At 43.4% G+C, this 17628-nt stretch overlaps 1 protein-coding gene across 1 annotated transcript in view; it reads right to left on the bottom strand.

The window, feature by feature from the left end:
• Positions 1–17628, bottom strand: part of MAMDC2 (MAM domain containing 2) — a 133373-nt gene that overhangs the window by 52478 nt on the left and 63267 nt on the right. The window contains exons 3-6 of the mRNA XM_033124176.1: positions 17008–17279; positions 15418–15502; positions 12095–12232; positions 1817–2073 (exon numbers count right to left, since the gene is read on the bottom strand). Of these exons, the coding sequence (XP_032980067.1) occupies positions 1817–2073; positions 12095–12232; positions 15418–15502; positions 17008–17279 (752 nt within the window). The remainder of the gene's footprint in view (positions 1–1816; positions 2074–12094; positions 12233–15417; positions 15503–17007; positions 17280–17628) is intronic.

Raw genomic sequence — 17628 nt, 5'->3', positions numbered from 1 at the left:
ATGGCAAAACATATACTGAACAGGCTGAATACGAATGATATTTCTGATCAGAATATGCTAATACGCTCATCACAGCCCACGGGCCACTCTCTTGTTCAGAAAGAGGGTCTCAAATGTTTGTTTTCCTTTTTAAAATTCATTTGAGAATATGGTGACATTAAATTCACTGATTTTTGCAGGATGTTTCTTTTCCTGGCGATGACTTAGAACAAATAACACCGGCATAATGAGTTTAGACTAGGGCAAAATCACACATGTGAGCGTCAAAAGAATATATATTGAAGTTTAGTAGTGTCTAGAATTATAACTTTTCAGCTTTGATTTAAAGAAAAAAATCCGGCGATGTCTCACTCATATGAATGTTGCCCAAGGAGTGTGTGGTTGGAGTTCGGAAAAAAAACTTTGTCAGTGTGTGTATGTGTGTGTGTGACTCGTTTGATTTTAAATAGAAGGAAAACATTCTGAAGCAGTGTCTGCATTTCTCTTTATCCTTGTAATGCAAACTCACAAAATTTTCCCCTGGGCTACAAGAGAGAATTGAGGCCTGGTCTGCCTTTGTGGTAGGAAATAGCACACATACTGCAAAAGGCGTTGTGCTCTTTCTGGTGCTATATGGTGGGGTGTGTGGGGGAGACATGAACATGGTCAGGGGAGTGGCAGATACACCATCTGTAGGCAGGACATGTCAGAAACCAAGACTCAATCCCAGTGCTCTCTGAAACTCTACATCAGGCGAGCAGGTGACACCACCAAAAGCATCTGGAGGAGAATCTTCTCCTTTTGCTCTTTAAAGGGAACTAGGAAAGATATTGCAAAAAGCGCAAAGTGAAAAGTAGGGGATATTAATAACCTGTGGTAACTAAGACTCTGCTTCTAGCTCCAAATCTGCCACCACTGATTCTGGAGGTCCTATAGGGTCCTCATACAAAGCTGGGCGTCCTCCTTCAGCTTTAGGTCAGATTTTAGCCCAGGAACTTTTCTGAAAGTGCCCTGGTACTCACCAGCTGTGTAACCTAGATGAAAAAACGTCAAAATTCTTGGACTCTCCATTTCTCCTTTTTCATCTGTAATATGGGGATAATTTTATCCACTTCGTTGGATTGTTATAAATACTAGAATATATACATAGATATAGCTATGTATTAATACCTGGGCTTAGAAAAAAGGCCTTCAAGGATAAACACCAAAATGTTAGTTCTCAATTTGGCTGGGTTCACCCAGGCTGTTTTAGTTTCCTCAATTTTCTAATTCTTCCGCATTGGACATTTATCACTCATGTGACTATAAAAAGTTTTAAAACTAAAGCACCAAGGCTTGTTTCAAGTTGGGACTGCAGTCATAAATTTATTTCTGATTTTTATGACATTATTAATTCTGTAAAGGAGAAAAGAAGAAAACATATCTTTTTTTTTTTTTTTCCTCTAGAAAGAATCTTCTCTCAAGTAAGGGAAACCTTCATAACTGCTCTCCGGCATAAAAGTTCAAGAGTGAGTTTCACTTAGAAGGCGTTGATCTCATTTGAACTCCCCAGGACCACAGTGCAAGGTTCAGAGGGAAAGTGTGCCCGAGAAATCTAGTTGGTTGCTTTCATCCTTAGAAAAAATAGTCTTGTTAGAAAATGAAGGTGATAAAGGAGGAAGGCAGAAAAGAGAGTAGAGGAGGCTGAGGAGGGGAAATGAAAATAAAGACAGACACAGCAGAAAAGAAAGAATAAGTGCGAGACTATAGCACCTCCATGCCGGTGTGTAGGCAGTAGCCCTATAGAGTGGCCAGGCCAGGGCACTGCTGGAACAGCTGGCACCCCTGCCACACCTACCTCCATGGGGTATGGCGCACTGAACTCCACTTCAGCAAGGTTCCAGGCAGGATTCTCCGGACTGTTAGTTTTCCAGATCTCCTCATAAAGGCCGGTCACATCCCGAGTATAAAGGGAGAAGACGTTGTCATTCCCCTGCTGGAGTTGGTAATAAAATGACAGGCAGCCAGACATGGGGGCCGTGGTCATTGGGGAGATGAGCTGTGCCACCTCCTGGAAGTGCTTGACGTAAACTGAGTCCACGTACATGTAGTGGCCTGGAAATCACACAGAGGAAAAGACAGCATAAGACTGGCTGAGGATTTTCAAATGAAATGGTGCAGTTCTGGGATTTACTTTGAAATTATCCAGTGGGAGTGATGGGCAGAAAACAAATGAATTATAGATGAAAGATGTTTGGCCGTGGGTTGATGAATGTTGCAGCTGAGAGATAAATACATGGAGTTCACTGTGCTTTGCTAAATACAAGATAAGAACCATTCTTTTTCTTTTCCTTACCTTTGACTGAAGTGTACATACAGACAGAAAGGTAGATGTATTATCTGTAAAGTGCTTGAATTTTCACAAGCTGAATACAGCTGTGGGAAAGAACCAGAACACTACCCCAGAAGCCCTGCTCCCCCAAGCCTTCTTTGAGTTATAAGGTTTTTAAGAGCACACCAAGCATACCATCTGTTCTCAAAAAGAGGGACCCTCCTTTAGATCTTTACAATATACCCAAAATGACACTGTGTGTTCTTTCAGTGAAACGAAGATTCTGAATTCATACTAGATGACAAGTTGTACTTCTTTAATAGAACACGTAGGTCAGTCAACACTGCAGACAGGGTTAGGATTTGCAAGGCTGAACTTGTGATAACACTCTTGGCAAGGCCCTGGTGGATTCTGGTGGACCTCCGTTAGAGGCATTTTGGTGAAATGGAGAAACGGTGAGGCAGAATGGGAAGAGCCTTGATTTGGCATTGAAAGAACTGAGTTCGAATGCTGCTGTACCTCTTACTAACCCCATGACCTTAAGCAAGTTACTGAGTCTCTCTGGGCTTCATTTCTCTGATCTCTAGAATGAGAATCAACTACTTCTCTCATTGGGTTGATATGAGGACGGAATGAGATTATGTGTGTGAAGTGCTTAGCGTGCGCCTGGCACATTGTTAACTGCCTAACATAATTATAATGAAATAAAGTAACGCCACTAATGATTCTAGCACCATGCTTCCCCCATTGTCTGTTTTATATAAAAGGAAGCTATTAGTAGTAGTAGTTTTGTCTGAATTTATCGAAGCTGCAATGAGAGAGGAATGCTATGCAACGTAGCTTCGATAGAATGGCCTTTCTATTTATTACAAGCTCAGAACAGCCTAATATTTTGTTTGTATTACATGATGCCTAGTTAATAACAATTTCTTTTATCCTTGGCAAAATAGTGGTAAAAATATTAGGAAGAATATAGATATATACATATATACACATACATATGTGTGTGTGTATATCTATCTATCTATCTATCTATCTATCTATCTATCGATCTATCGATCTATCGATCTATCGATCTATCGATCTATCTTATCTATTTACATACTGGACACTTACTCTGCATAAGTAAGTGCCCAGTGTGTGGTAGGGCCTCCACCAATCGTTATTCAAAGCACAAATATAATCTCAGAAAGATCCTCACTTCAACATGGTAGAGGGGAAAAATGAACAAATCAAAGCTCACTTCCTCCTGATAGCAAATTGTTCAACCCCCTGAATAATGTTTCTCATTTAAACACAATTTCTCTGATCATCTCGCCAAGCCAGGCAACTGTGAATAAACAGAAATCACAAATTCAGCTCCTTAGAGGAGCCAGCCAGGTCAAGCGTTACGGTTGAAGTAGTGATTTGGGTCAGAGAGGAAAAAAAAGAGGGTGGTGAATTAGCTGCCAACATTTGAAATCATATTTCGCCAGCAGTGAGAAACAGGAATCAAGCCTCTCTGGAAAAATCAGAAAATCTGATAGCCCTGGGACCAAATTCTCTTGCTTCGACAAGTAGCTGGTGGTAAGGAATGGCAGCCCCTCCCAGGACCTGTGTTCTCCATCCCTCTACTCCCAGCCAGTGCCCTGACATGCAGGCCGATGCTGCAGGCTTTTCCCATAGAAGCTCAAAATCCAGACTTTCATGGCAAATCTATCCGTTTAAAACTGATACCCCTGTATTAGTTTGCTAGGGTTGCTGTAACAGAGTACCATAAACTGGGTGGCTTAAACAACAGAAATTTATTGTTTCACAGTTCTGGAGACTGAAAGTCTAAAATCAAAGTAATGGAAGGACTGGTTCCTTCTGAGGGCTGTGAGGGAGAATCTGCTCCAGGCCTCTCTCCTAGCCTGTGGTGGTTTTCTGGCAATCTTTGTTGTTCCTTGACTAGTAGATCTCTGCCTTTATGTTCACATGGCATTCTCCCTCTGTGTATGTCTCTGTGTCCCAATTTCCCCTTTTAATAAAGGACAGCAGTCATATTGGATTTGGGGCCCAGTGACCACGCATCTTACGGGTACCAGAGCAGGGCCATTCTGTCTGACACGGGGTCCTTCAGCAACTCCCCATCAGCCGGGCCCCCCTTTCACAGGTGTCAGCCTTCTGTCTTGTGTTGAAAGTTCTCCCACTGAAGGCCACATTATGACTTTTGTGGAAACTAGGCACTTTCATTGCCGTGGGCCTCTTTCTCCATAAAATACATGAAAAATTATTTTTATAACTGCATTGATATAAAGATGAATACAATCTAGGCTGGACTTATCATATCTGTTATTATTACATCTATTTTCTTTGTTTTGATTTTAAAATAAATAAAATAAAAACATTCTCGTGGATCCTTAAGAGTGTCATGGCTCCTAGGTACTATGACTACTATGCCTGATGCATACACTGACCTGGCCAAGCTGCTCCAGCTCTGTCCCCTTTGTCCTTCACAGTCATTTCCCCCAATAAATCTCTTTCCCACCTAATTCCACCTTAGTGTCTGCTTCTTGGAGGACCCCAACTGACACAGCCATAAAGAGGGACATCATTCTATTCAGGGTGAGGAGCGTCTCCAAAGACTTCAGGAGACACTCAGTGAACCCGGGAGGGACCTCACTAATCCACTTGGAATTATTCGTTCTGCTTCCTGAGTGCACGAAAACTATGCTTAGAGAAATGTCTAATGATGAACTCATCTTCCTCGCAGTTGACAAAAATTGGACCGTCTTCTTTAAACGCTAGTTACTCACCTTCTGGGTGGACAATATTTTAATCCCTGAGTTTGTAGTTAAAGTCCCTCATTAACAACTCATGCACAGGACACTAGGCCAAGTGAGCCACAATCACATTTCTGATCCCCAAAAACATCCAGCGAACACAATGTGACCTGCCCAAAGTGAGTCAGAGAGGCTTCTGGGAACAAGAACAGGACTGCTGACAAGTCTCATATGGAACCACTAGACTAGACCACATGCTCCCCCCCCGCCCCATCATTCATTTGTTGCCAATGTTGGGTACTATTTACTGAAAATCTGAGTAAGATTAAGTTTTTTAATGGACTACAAATGGTAGCTCATCATCTCAGTTGAAGGGGTGGAGATGATTCAGAAATCACCGGGTGTCTGCCCCAGGAGGCCAGGCTGGAGGAATGACCACCTGCCCAGGCTGAGTGTGTGTCATTAGGTACAGTGTGCTCTGAGGAAAAGGAGAAAATGGTTGGGTGGGTGCAGGCACCATTTTGTGCACCTTTCCACAGGGAATGAAGAAGGTAGGTGGAGTTTTTAGGAAATTATGTCTAGTGTCTGGTCTTATGAGAATTTTCCTACCCAGTTCAATGAGGCTAGCCCTCCTATATGGTCCAGTGTTCTAGAGCTTCCAGAATTCCTGGGAGAAGCAATTTCTTATCAGATAGTTTAAGCTTGAGTAGGATAAAACTAGTTAGAAACTAGGTTTTGATGGACCCCATGTGGATATGACCCTGCAATCAATCAAATTATTGGGGATCCTGTAGCCCACAAAGATTTTTAAGTATTAAAATTTTAACTGGAAATAAAAGAATCTATGAAGGGGACAATGGCTTCCTCATAAGATTAAACGTTGAGAAGTTTGTTGCCACTCCTACAAAGTCTGTGCTGCTTCTCCATATTCAGACTGGGAGCCAGTCTGTTTCCCCTAATTCTGGATTATACACTAAAAGCCTGCAGTTTCTAGGTGGAAAAAAAAAAATTTCAATTCTGTTGAAAGATCAAAGCCGTCAGTAATGGCAGCCAAAGCTCAGGTCCCCTCTGGGAACCCGCCTGCAGTGACAGCACGTGTGCACTTGCTTCTAAGAGGACTTTCTTCCTTTCTTGCAGTAGCCCTCTAGATAAGCTTAACTTTTCATGTGGAACCAGTGGCCCCTGGTAGTTTGTCTTTTTCCCTTGAATTAGGAAAAGAACTTTGAGGGAAGTTCCCGAACCGTTATTTTCAAACAGTCTGGCTAACCAGCATTCCACAAAGATTGCCCTTGGCTCGGCTGTGAGGCTACAGGCGGCCTCTGACTCAGCTGTGATTCGCCAAAGCGGCCACATTTGTGCTCTAGTTGTGATGCCAGCATCCCTGTCGTGGTTGTCTGGACAAGCCGGCGCCCAGGTAAGGGGGAAAACTTGGTCAGCAGAAAGGTACGTACGCCAGCTGGAAACACCCACTGATCTACCACCGTGGAGAGGAGACTGTACCCTTGGAAGGAGACAGTGCATGCTCTCCCTGTCCACAAATCTTCCTGCACCTCTATAGTTCTATGGGTTTCGCTAAATTTTACTATAATCGAGTCAGATTCCAGTCTTTTTACATAGCTTTCAGGGGTGACATAAATGTAAATGAATGTGAAGTGAGACTTCCCACAGTCTCTGCTAAGATCTCAAAGCCGAGAACAAAGGGTGACAAGTACCTCTACTTTCAAAAGAGAGGCACAGACCATCAGTGTGGCAGACCTGACACCTAAGCCAGCTCCACTAGATTTAGCCTGTCTCTCCCCTCCAGCCTGTGTATATGACAAGGCCAGAGAGGGATCAGAGAGATTGGAGACAGGGTTTCTTTGAAGAGAGTTGTCGCGGAGCTGACCCGCTATGCGTTTCCTTTTGGCCTCCCACGGAAAGAGGAGGGAATGCTTCCCCGTGTTTAGCCTGATCCAAGAAAGGAGGCATAGGGAACCACTTGCAGAGAAGGTAGAGGAGGGAAGCCCCATCTCACCTCATTCCCACCCATGCTCGCAGAAATCCCATGTTCTGAAATTGTCTTGGACCTTGAGAGGAGGGTGGTCAGTTACTGGGAGAACTTAATGAGTGACACCTGGAGTTTGTGGGGTACAGAGGCTGTGTCTGGCTCTGGACTGTATAGATCCAAAGGTAAGATGGCTATAGGGGTAGAGTGGAGACAAAGGGCTTTGTTGCCATACTTCCAGAGTTTGATGGGCAAAGATTTGAGATTTCCCTTAGCCTACGCGGGCAATTCAGACAGTAGCTGAGCTTTTCTCAAGAGGACTGTGTGCAGGGTGGTAACTCCAACAGAAAGGGGCTGGCCGGGTACACCATTACTTAGAGGTGCAAAAGGGGATTCCCAGATGGCCAGCCAGACAGAGCATCATCCCTGTCTGGGAATGGTGAAGTGGGATTCCCCATTGGCCAAGAGAGAAACGGCCAGCACTAGGCCTCCTGCAGTATGAAGGGCATCAAGTCCAATTTAAATAGCACAGGTCTCATAAAACCTTTTGCTCCCTCCCCTTCCTTTGCCTTCCCTTTCTGTTCCACCCTCATCATGCCTCCCCCAACCCTGGAGCAGCCAGAAGTAGCCTAGTGAGTGGGGGAAGAGCAAAGGGAAGAAGAATGAAGAAGTAAAGCACAGACCCTCTCTCTATTGCTCTACTGTACCCTGGCTGGGGAAGATTTGAATTGGATGAGATACTGGAATTTTGACTTGACTGAACTTAATCCTTGAAAAGGAGGCTGTTGGTTAACACCTAAAAATGACTGGCAAGCTATGGTAAGTTATCCAAGGACAGGGAAAGGAGATCCAGCAGAGCTTGTACAAAGGCAATGGTAAGAAAATTAATAAAGCCACCTCCCGACTGGGTGCTTAGGCAATTAACCCAATGGATCAATGCAGAGCGAATGAACAGGTATTGTGAAAACGATGCTTGAGTTCAATCTGAACCAAAATGAGAAAAGACCATCATGAGTTATGGAAGCATGATCCATCCACCTCATGGTCTTTGATGGAATAAATTGATTCTGCCCTTATTTTAGCTTTTGAAACCTTGGTCAGCTCCTTCTAGAGTGGCACCATAAGCAGATTTGATTTTAAAAACCTCAGCAAAGAAAGAGATTTCCCTCATTATTTTTCCAGCAATTATCTTCTTTTTGCAAAGGCAGGTAGAAAACAGTAATGATCTAAGTTGTCAGTAGGTTACCACCTGAAAGGTTTTGTTTCACTTCATAAAATATTAACAAAGGGGGAAAAAAAAAACCCCGTATGTAATGAATCAGAATTGAGTAAGGAAAAGCAGGATAATATCCCATCCCCTCCAGTATTTCAAAGACATCCCACCACAATCTTGCTGCATTATTTTAGCCATTTTCATCACTAGACAAGAATCTGGATTCACAGTGCTCATTGGAAAAATCTGCCTCCCTGTGTTGGGGGCTAAGTGTTCGAAACACACAGCTGAATGAAGGAAAATTCACATCAGCATCATATTTTTCAGATGTTACGTGCACTGTTCTCTTTTCTACAACACAAAGGCCAGAGCCCTCCTCGGACGAGTTCCTTCAATTTCTCTGAAGTGCTAAAGTTTCTGAGCAGGTACACAGCTTCCCTTGCCCCTGCAGTTCTCTTCTCCCATTTTCACCTGAAAGCAAAAGCATCAGCGGCTTCCAGTACACAAATGAACATGGAGTTCATATAGAGTAAAACTCTGCTGCCGCGGGCAGACATCTGCACCATTTAATCTTTCCTTTGCTGTCCAAATTGATCGAGCTCAGGGAAAATCAATATCCAGTAGAAGGAAAACAATAAGAAAGGCAACCTCTCTATTATTTAGAGCATTAGAGGTTGTGTTGTTTTTTGTTTTTGTTTTTGTTTTCTCAGAGTGATCCTGGTCAAACCTTTGAGTCATATGGACAGAGAGCTTTTCAAACAAAATATTTTAAAAACTTTAGAACTCATCTCTTTTAGCCCCATCTTATATAGGGTGAAATCTTGCATAGGAGTCCAGGTATGAAGAGTATGAATGAGTGCATGTGTGCATACGCATGTGTGTGTGCACGCATTGGGTGGAAATGAGAGGGCCGTTTGGCTAATTATTGGGCAAAACATCAGTCCAAAAGCTGAAGACAAACTGGAGGGAAATAGCAGTGGAGAGCTGGAAGAAGCAAGTGGGAGGCAGGCATCCAGGCATCTTGCTCATGACAAGCAGGAACATAGTTTAGGAGCTAGGGGCTACTCTGCCATCATCATACATCCAGGCATTCTCAAATACTCTCTGACCATCTAACAAACCATCCACTCTCACGACTATACACCTTCACATATGCTGCACTTATCTTTTCCTTAATCCATCTGGCCAAATTCCAGTTTTGACATCACTTCCTCTAGATAGCCTTCCCTGAACCCTGAATCCAAGGTAGCCTTTCTGGCCCCATCTTACTTATTTTGCACTTCTGTTAGTCATGTATCACTGTGCATGCTTCCATAGCACTTTGGTATTTGAATAATTCGAGAAATGCCATAATATACATTAACACAAAACTATGTTAAAGGCACTGAGAAGTCCTGAAGGCACTAAGGAAATCTGTTTAGCTATCTTTAGCTCAGGGGTTTCCCAGTTTATTTGACCACCTATACCCCTTCTTCCCTCATATAAAGATTATTATACTCAAAAACTGGTATTCTAACCAGGAGCATTTTGGAAAAGTTGGTTCCTGTGATCTCTTTGCGGCCAATGACTGTTTCTGTATCACCAGGATATGCAAGAATGCCTGACATATAAAAAGTGCTTTTTATGTGTTGTTTGAATGAGTGGATGAATGAGTAAGCGAGTAATGCAGAAGGCTCATTCTGGTGTTCAGGCTCTGACTGCACAGACTATATAATCCAGTGGATTGCGGGAAGGGAGGTAAAAGTTCTCCCTAGATTTCTTCCCTCCAGGTTCAGGGTCAGCCTTGGTATTGACATCAGGGGATGAAGCACTGGTTGGTGGGTAAAGCTGCCTGCCTTAGGGAGGTGTTTTAGAATAGCCAAAAGATAAGAAAATGGAGAGGGGAAGATGGGATGGGGAGAAGGAATGGGAGAGGAGCAAGGCAAATGCCTGTGGCAGGGGTAACAGTGTTCTCAGTCTTCGTGTTTGTTCCTCAGGGATGACCATGGCACTATGCCTATCTTTGATGTAGATATCAAAAAATCTTCTGCTTAAGATATTAGAAAAGACAGGTCCTCTTTTTCTTACCCTGTAGTCTTTAGACCTCCCTTTTTTCCCCTCATGCCAAAGGTAATGTGCTTATCAGTACTCAAAAGGGACCCAAAACATTTTGAAATAGATCTCAATGAGTGGTGCATTTGGAGAGCTTGATATCTAGCACTAAACAAAGAAGAGGAAAATATTAGAATTCCAAGAACGTTCAAGATCATGGAATCCAAACTCCTCATTTGCAAGCAGGCCAATGGAGACTCGGAGAAGTTAAGGGTAATACAGAAACAATAATGCCCAAGGTAATACAGCACTCTGATAAGTGGGCCTGCAGCACGAGCGTTTCAGCTCCTTGCCCTCTTTCTCATCCCCCATTGACACAAACATGGTCAACATGCTCTGTGATCACACGCGTGAGTAAGGACTAGGGCTGGTGCACTCTTCAAAGGATGGATTATAGTCAGGTAACACAGTCAAGTGGCTGATTTGACACTAATCCACAGGTCTGTTGCCTCTCCCCGGAAATACATGTGCTCCCCGGCCAGGTGGTCCTCACCATCACTGAAGATGAAAAATGATGCACTGAAAAAGTAATCACTAGATCATGACATGGGTTACTCAGAGTATCTGTCCTTGGAACTAATTTTTAAGTGATTGGCAAAAGTTCTTCAGTACTTCCCCACACTTAAGTTTGTACACCTGTGATGATGACACCCAGGATTATTGCAATATGAATGCATTAGTCTGTCAAGGTTCTCTGTACTTCTGTACTAGGTTCTTAAGACATGGCAGAAAAACAATCTCAAAATCGGCTTACTTTCATAAATTAAGAAAAAGTCATCTGATTTTTCTTTTTTGAAACCCCAAGAGATTGTTAACCGTTTTATTCATTTAGACAAAGATCTCAAGAGGTGGTGACATTTTATTGTTTTGAGTTAACCCAATTGTCTTTTAAAATACTCATGCAGATTCTTGGACTAATCTGTCACGATTATGATTCACACTACACGTAACGCTCATTTGCAGTGTGGTTCCTACAGTGGCCACAAGTGGAGATGGGTTGTGTGTCCTTAGGATCAAAGTATGGATGTACATATGGGAACTCCAACCTTTAGCCATTTCCAAAAGTCCTACGCCTTCCCTACTTTTAAAAGAGAAAAAGTGAAAATGTTTTGTCTTTTCCAAATCTCAATTCTTTTTGTAAGTGATCCTACACGTATCTCAAGGGGCATTCTTTCGTTCTCCTATTCTACCTTGCCCTTATCTCCCTCCTGTGAAGGCTGTCTCCTCAGGGTGGAATTCTCACGGACCATCTCTGACGATTCCCCATTTTGCCTGCAGAGAACCAGCCCATGTGGCCGCTAGGGGGCCCTGCTGCACGCCGCATTCAGGATTAATCTCTGGTCTTGTCTCACCTCACTGCCACTTGGGATGTTCTTAAGGTCTGGTTCCCATCCTTCATTCTATTTTTATTGAAAACTAACCTACGATTATTCCAGCCTTGCCTTTAGAAATAAGAAATACTGAACAACAAATAGATAAGAAAGTAAAGCGTAATATAGAAATGCAAAAATAGCAAGACCAGGTCATAGGTGAAGAAAAGCCGTTAACTGGCTGGTCTTCCTCTTAGTTCTACTAGATCTCATGTCTGCAGTTCGTCTTTATCTGACCACTTATGCTTCCCTACTCTTCCAGCAGGACTCCCGGTCCCTACTCACCCTCCTCTCTCCTCTCTTCTCTGTTGACAGAGCCACAGTTTGGTCAATGCAGGGGGGTTGGAGGAGATGGCAGAAATAGTTATCCTGGGAAAAGGCATCCATTTGTCCCCAGCTCACCCATTTCATTCTTGAAGGTGTGGTCCTGTGGGAGAATGGAGTGGGAATTCTGAATAGTTCCTCCTCCAACAAACCAGTTCACGTTGGGGTTCCAGTGATTCACAAAGCCACAGAGATGATTTTCTTCAAAGTCACATTCTGGCAGAAGAGAAAAGAAAACATACCTCATGGAGATGTAATCATACCTGGCTACACCCGTACTCACTGCAGAGTCTGCTCTTAGATATTAAAATACGTTTCTCACTCCCTTTGCATACTGCAACCTTTGTACCAGGGCTCCTTCACAATCAAGAAGAGAGAGAGAGATTCTGTAACGAACAGAGATTGTAATTCATCATTGCCCCTTTGGATTGTGGCCCTTCCACTTACTAGCCATCTTACGTGCAGGGAGTAACTCGTTACCTATCTCAGCCTCTGTTTCTTCATATGTGAAATGGGGGCAATGTTCCCACCTCATAGGATTGCTGGTGGTGTGGACAGCTCCGAACACAATGACAGGCGCACATTTGGTGCTTAGTACAAACCAGCCATTTTTATCATCCATCTCTTCTACAAAGCACTGTTTAGGGCTATGCTCTTAGCTCCAGAAATTTTATCCTCCACTTTCCTTGCACCTGGTAGCCCATTCTTCCATCTGCTTCTCTCCTGATGGTGGACAAAATACCCAGAGCTAAGGGGTGTGTTTCCTAATGCTAACATCTGTTTTTCTTGTAAACAAGAACTCAGTTAGACTAGGCAGCGCAAGCATATCCTAGGCTCTGCGTCCTTCTGCAGCTACTGAGTAGAGACAGCAGAAAAACAGGCCCCCTCCCCCGCCCCTTTTTAGGGCATTGACATGTTTGCATGGATACATTGTTTCTAGCCAACAGACGCCTTTAGTAGGAACAAAAAATTCACAGGCCAGTGTGTCCACTGTCCCCCATAATCATCCATTAAAAACACGAAGTGTGATTGTGCTGCCACCTCCCGTTGGCCCCTCCACACCCACTCCACCTTTTTTCACCCTGCTCTGTCTTCCAGAGGTTGGCCTGTATAGACTGTATCAATGGGCCCCCCTGCCTTCTGGCTTCCTGTTGGATTCGGCCAATGGAAAGTGGAAGGAGAAGGAGGTTGGCAGAGTTTATTTCTCCAGCACTCTCTCTACCAGGTCACCATGGGTTGGCTGTGTCCCTCTACTGACGGCACAGCTTTTGTCAAGAAGCTCTTACCACACAGCTACTGTCTCCAGATTCTCATAACCCTCCTCCCTTGCTCCTTCAGATCTAAAGATGGTACCAGCTCATGAGTTATCACTGTTACTAGTCCTAGATTACTACATTATCCCTCATTGGTTTCCTTTACCCACTCACAACTTTGTAGTTCCTTGTTGACCTTTCTTCAGATTACTCAGGTTGAATGCACCCTCTGTTTTTACTTTCCCGCCAGGACTCTGACTGATATAGTTATCGATGTGTTTTTACATTAGCAAGCATTGAAAATTTTTATGATTTTCATTTACAACTTTTCCACTGCAGCATCTGCTAACCAATGCTCAACATTCAGTGCCAAAGACTGCCACAGAGTAAAATGAAAAGCAAAATATCCCTCAATGCGCCAGGCACTTTTCTAAGCACTTTGTATAAATTAACTTATTTAATCCTCAGAACAACCCCATAGGTAAGTACTATTATTAACCTCATTTTATAAGTAAGGAACTGAGAGAAGCAAATAGTCATAGAAGGAAAGGAGAAGTGAGAGTGTCAGTATAAGTTTAATAAGATAAAAGTATTGGCACTCCTGGTTTTTAAACAAACCAGAAGCCAGCAAGTGACTTGAAGAAAGCAAATGAACATTTCTTGAGTGTCCAGCACCGCACGAATTGCCTATATATCCATGACCTCATTAGTCCCCACAATAATCCGCTGAAGGACGAGGTTTATCCCCCTTTTACAGGCTCCGTGGGTTGACTGAAGGCCCGAGGGTTGACTGAGCCAGCAGGTGGTGCTCTACCCCATGTGTCTGACTAGTCAGTTGGTTGTCTAAGACCCAGGCAACAGACATGTGGGAGCTACAGGGAGCTTCAAGGAAGGGGGCCCAAACTCCCTGTATCTTCAGCAAATGGTCACATTCTCAGGCTGTTTTCTTTCCCTTGCATTGGCGTCATCATTGCAAGGCCAAAACAGAGATGTGAGACCACGAATTAGCAAAGGCTCTTTTGTATTCAGCATCATCTTTGACACTCTCTTCCTCTCCACAGCCGTTCAACCTCCAAGAACTGTCAGTGCTGAAAAATCTCTCAAATCTACCGCTTTTTTCCTACTCCATTGCCAACCCCAATTTTAGACCCTCATTATGTCCCTGTAAGGTCACAACCACTTCCTAGGGAGTTTCCTACCTCTTAAGCATTTTCCTTGTCTCTAACTCATTTTCCATGTGGCAGCCAGAGTCATCATCTGCACACCACAGCTGTAAACCCTTCCCCCGCTGACTGACTTGTAGGAGCTCCCCGCCCTGTAATTCATTAACCCAAGCTCCACAGCCTGGCTCCAGAGTCTTCTGTAACAAACTCCCTTAGCAGTCCTGCCTCTTACTTCAAACACCCCACTCAGCTTCTAGCCTTTGCTTGAGCTTGTTCTGTGCTTCCTCTCCACTGGAGACTTCCTACCCGGCACTTTTACTTGACTAAATTTTTCTCCTTGAAGTGCCAGCTCAAATGCATCTCCTGACGTCAGTCCTTTCCGATCTTCCCACCTCCCTGCTGCACCTCCACAATACGGCTTGTCCTTCTCCGGCAATATTCATCACATATAGAAATAGCTTCGGGGTAGACAAGTAGAAGGTGAGCGGCCACAGGACATGGACTATGTCTTTTCCTTACGGCCCCTCAGAAGCTGACACATAAGAGGCACCCAACTAACCCTGCTCAAGGGGAATCTAAGTGACAACTGTGAATATAAAGACAGAGGCAATGAGGTGCAAGAGAGAAATGACGTAAAGTGAGGTAATACGATGCCTGCTTTTCTGGAAAATGCTACGAAAAGCTGAGTTCACAGCAAACTGGAAATTACTTTTATGCGGAGGTTAAGGCAGCAGCTTAGGTTACCGTTGCTGCATCTACTTTTCTTTCATTAATCCAGCCAGTCCAGCAAACTCTAATGAGCCTTCCCATGCTAAAGACAGAAACAAAAATACGTCATTCAACTGAACCTAGCAAAGAATTTTAACTACTATGCATAATACAGTGCATCTATAAAATACTTTAGGATTGATTCAATTACCCCTGGCAACAGTGTATTTTAGAAAAAGATTCATGTTCTGATACATTGAAAATGAAACCCACTTACCAATACAGTAGCCCGTTGTCATCTTGATTTCAAAGAGTGCAAGGCTGGTTGTGTTTCCCCGTCCTAGCACACCTTCTATTAAAATCTGCACAACACATGGGAAAAAAGGGAGTGAGACTCCAAAACATGTTTTCTTGCTTCAATATTTCAGCTATTAGTCAGAAGCTGTTCAGCAATTGAAGGCAAAATGAGATTATTTGTCTCAGCCAATTGCTATTGGATATCAATCTCATGACGGACTTTATAAAAGTGTGTGTGTGTGTGTGTGTGTGTGTGTGTGTGTGTACGCCTGTAAGTATATACCCAGAACTTTGAGGTGAGTAAGCTGTCCAGTGAAAGCTCAGAGTCAGGTGCCTTCCCCTGTCACCCCGAACACCACCTTTTCCAGTGCTTGTGGGTGGAGGAGAGGAGAGCTTGTGTCTCTGGGGGAATCCATCCTGAGAATGATCAGGAACAGAAGCCAGAAGCTTCAGGGGTGAGAAATCCCGTGGAGGAGGAGATAGGGTACATAATCTGACTAGTGGTGGGAGACCTCCACATGAGATGGAGGAGGCTCCTAAATAAACTAACTTGTAGTATCTATAATGCTGACAATTTTGAAAATTTCACACAAGGAACAGATAGAAGCGTGACCATTGATGTGGCTGATTTCGAGCACTGTTGTCGTTCATACTTGGTCCTGTTTCTGAAAGTACTCACTTTCCTTTAGGTGATTTTAGCCCAATATTTTGCAACTGTGTTGGTGGATTTAGGCTATCATATGCCATTTGGAGGATGTGTGAAATAGGGAACTCAGATCCTCAATGCACCTTCCCTTGAGCTGCCTGATGGAGAGGGACTACAAGCAGACAGGGATGGAGGAGATTTCAAAACTTTCGAAGAAGTGGGATGGGATAGGAATTGAAAGGGGGTTAGGAATGGACAACATATTCATGAAGGCTCCATGGACCATTTATGACATAGTTTCCCTAAATACCACACGTTATGGTCAAGTGAGTCCAGATTCCATCCACTTTCCCTACTCCAATCCACATCCAACTTTATCTTACATGCTCTACCTTCCTTTTCCAACATTTCCGGTGGAACAACTTCCATCTTGGAAAAGGAATCAGAGCACGTCCTTTCAATAGCTTTCCTCTTTCAAAGTAGGAAAGTACTTTTCATTTTTCCTTGTATTATCGTTAATGTTTTGTTTAAAATTTGTAGCAAACAAACCATTAGGAAGATAACATAAACATATACCACACACAACTTAAAAGGATGAAACAAAATCATCAGAAATGAGAATGCTTCCTTAACATCCATTGGAAAATAAATTTCCATTGAAGAGGTTGGTTTAGGCCCCATTTAGATTTGTACTGAAGTCCCGTTTAAACAGACAGGAAAGAAATCTGGAAGGAAGCTCTTTTAAGAAATAAACAACATATTAATTTCCATTACTAATATTCTTCTCTGATGCATCTCCTATTAAAAAAAAATCACACCCTACCACAGGAGATAACTAATTTCAATGGTGGAAGCTTTCAGAAGACCTCAGAACAGCATAAAGCCACGGATAAACCCTGCACCTCCCTCCAAAATTCCACCTGCCTTGAATTTCTTGGAAGTGTTTTTCAAATCCAGGCTGGCTATGAGCCAGCTGTCCGAAGGTTCCTTAGCTGTCCAAAGCAAGCGATCAAAGCTTTCGTCTTCAAATCTCAAGTAGAGGTTCAGTCGGCTGGAATCTGATGCAGACCCAGAAGACGTGGTTATCTGGTAGACCAATCGGAGGCAGCTCCACTCCTCAGCCTGTAAGTCAGAACTTAGCAACACAGCCTTCTCCCCCTGTTTAGCAAAGGAGGAGTCCACGTAAATGTAATGGCCTGGAAAAAGAAAATAACACAGGGAAGGGATCAAACTTCTGTTGGCAACTCGGGAAAATACACAACTGCGGTCCAGTCAATCTGAGGGCAGGTACAGCCTACAAATGCATTTTATTAGTCCCCCAAATGTTGTCTGTTTGCTGGATTTCTGCCTTCTTGTGAAAAACTAGAAGGTCCAGCAACACTGAGGCCACTTAACACACGACAACAACGGGTGGAGCTGAGTAGCGCTGCTTCTTCAGAGGGTGATATGTGAGCTCCATTTTGCCATAATCTCTACTACTCCTTTAAGTACCTCCTGACACGGAAGCCAAATGTCTGTGTCCTATTATACCAGACCCACTTAGCA

This window comes from Rhinolophus ferrumequinum, chromosome 12 (genome assembly GCF_004115265.2).
Source record: "Rhinolophus ferrumequinum isolate MPI-CBG mRhiFer1 chromosome 12, mRhiFer1_v1.p, whole genome shotgun sequence".
Lineage (NCBI taxonomy): Eukaryota > Metazoa > Chordata > Mammalia > Chiroptera > Rhinolophidae > Rhinolophus > Rhinolophus ferrumequinum.
The sequence above is the reverse complement of the archived record's forward strand: the minus strand, read 5'-3'. Positions and strand labels throughout refer to the sequence as shown.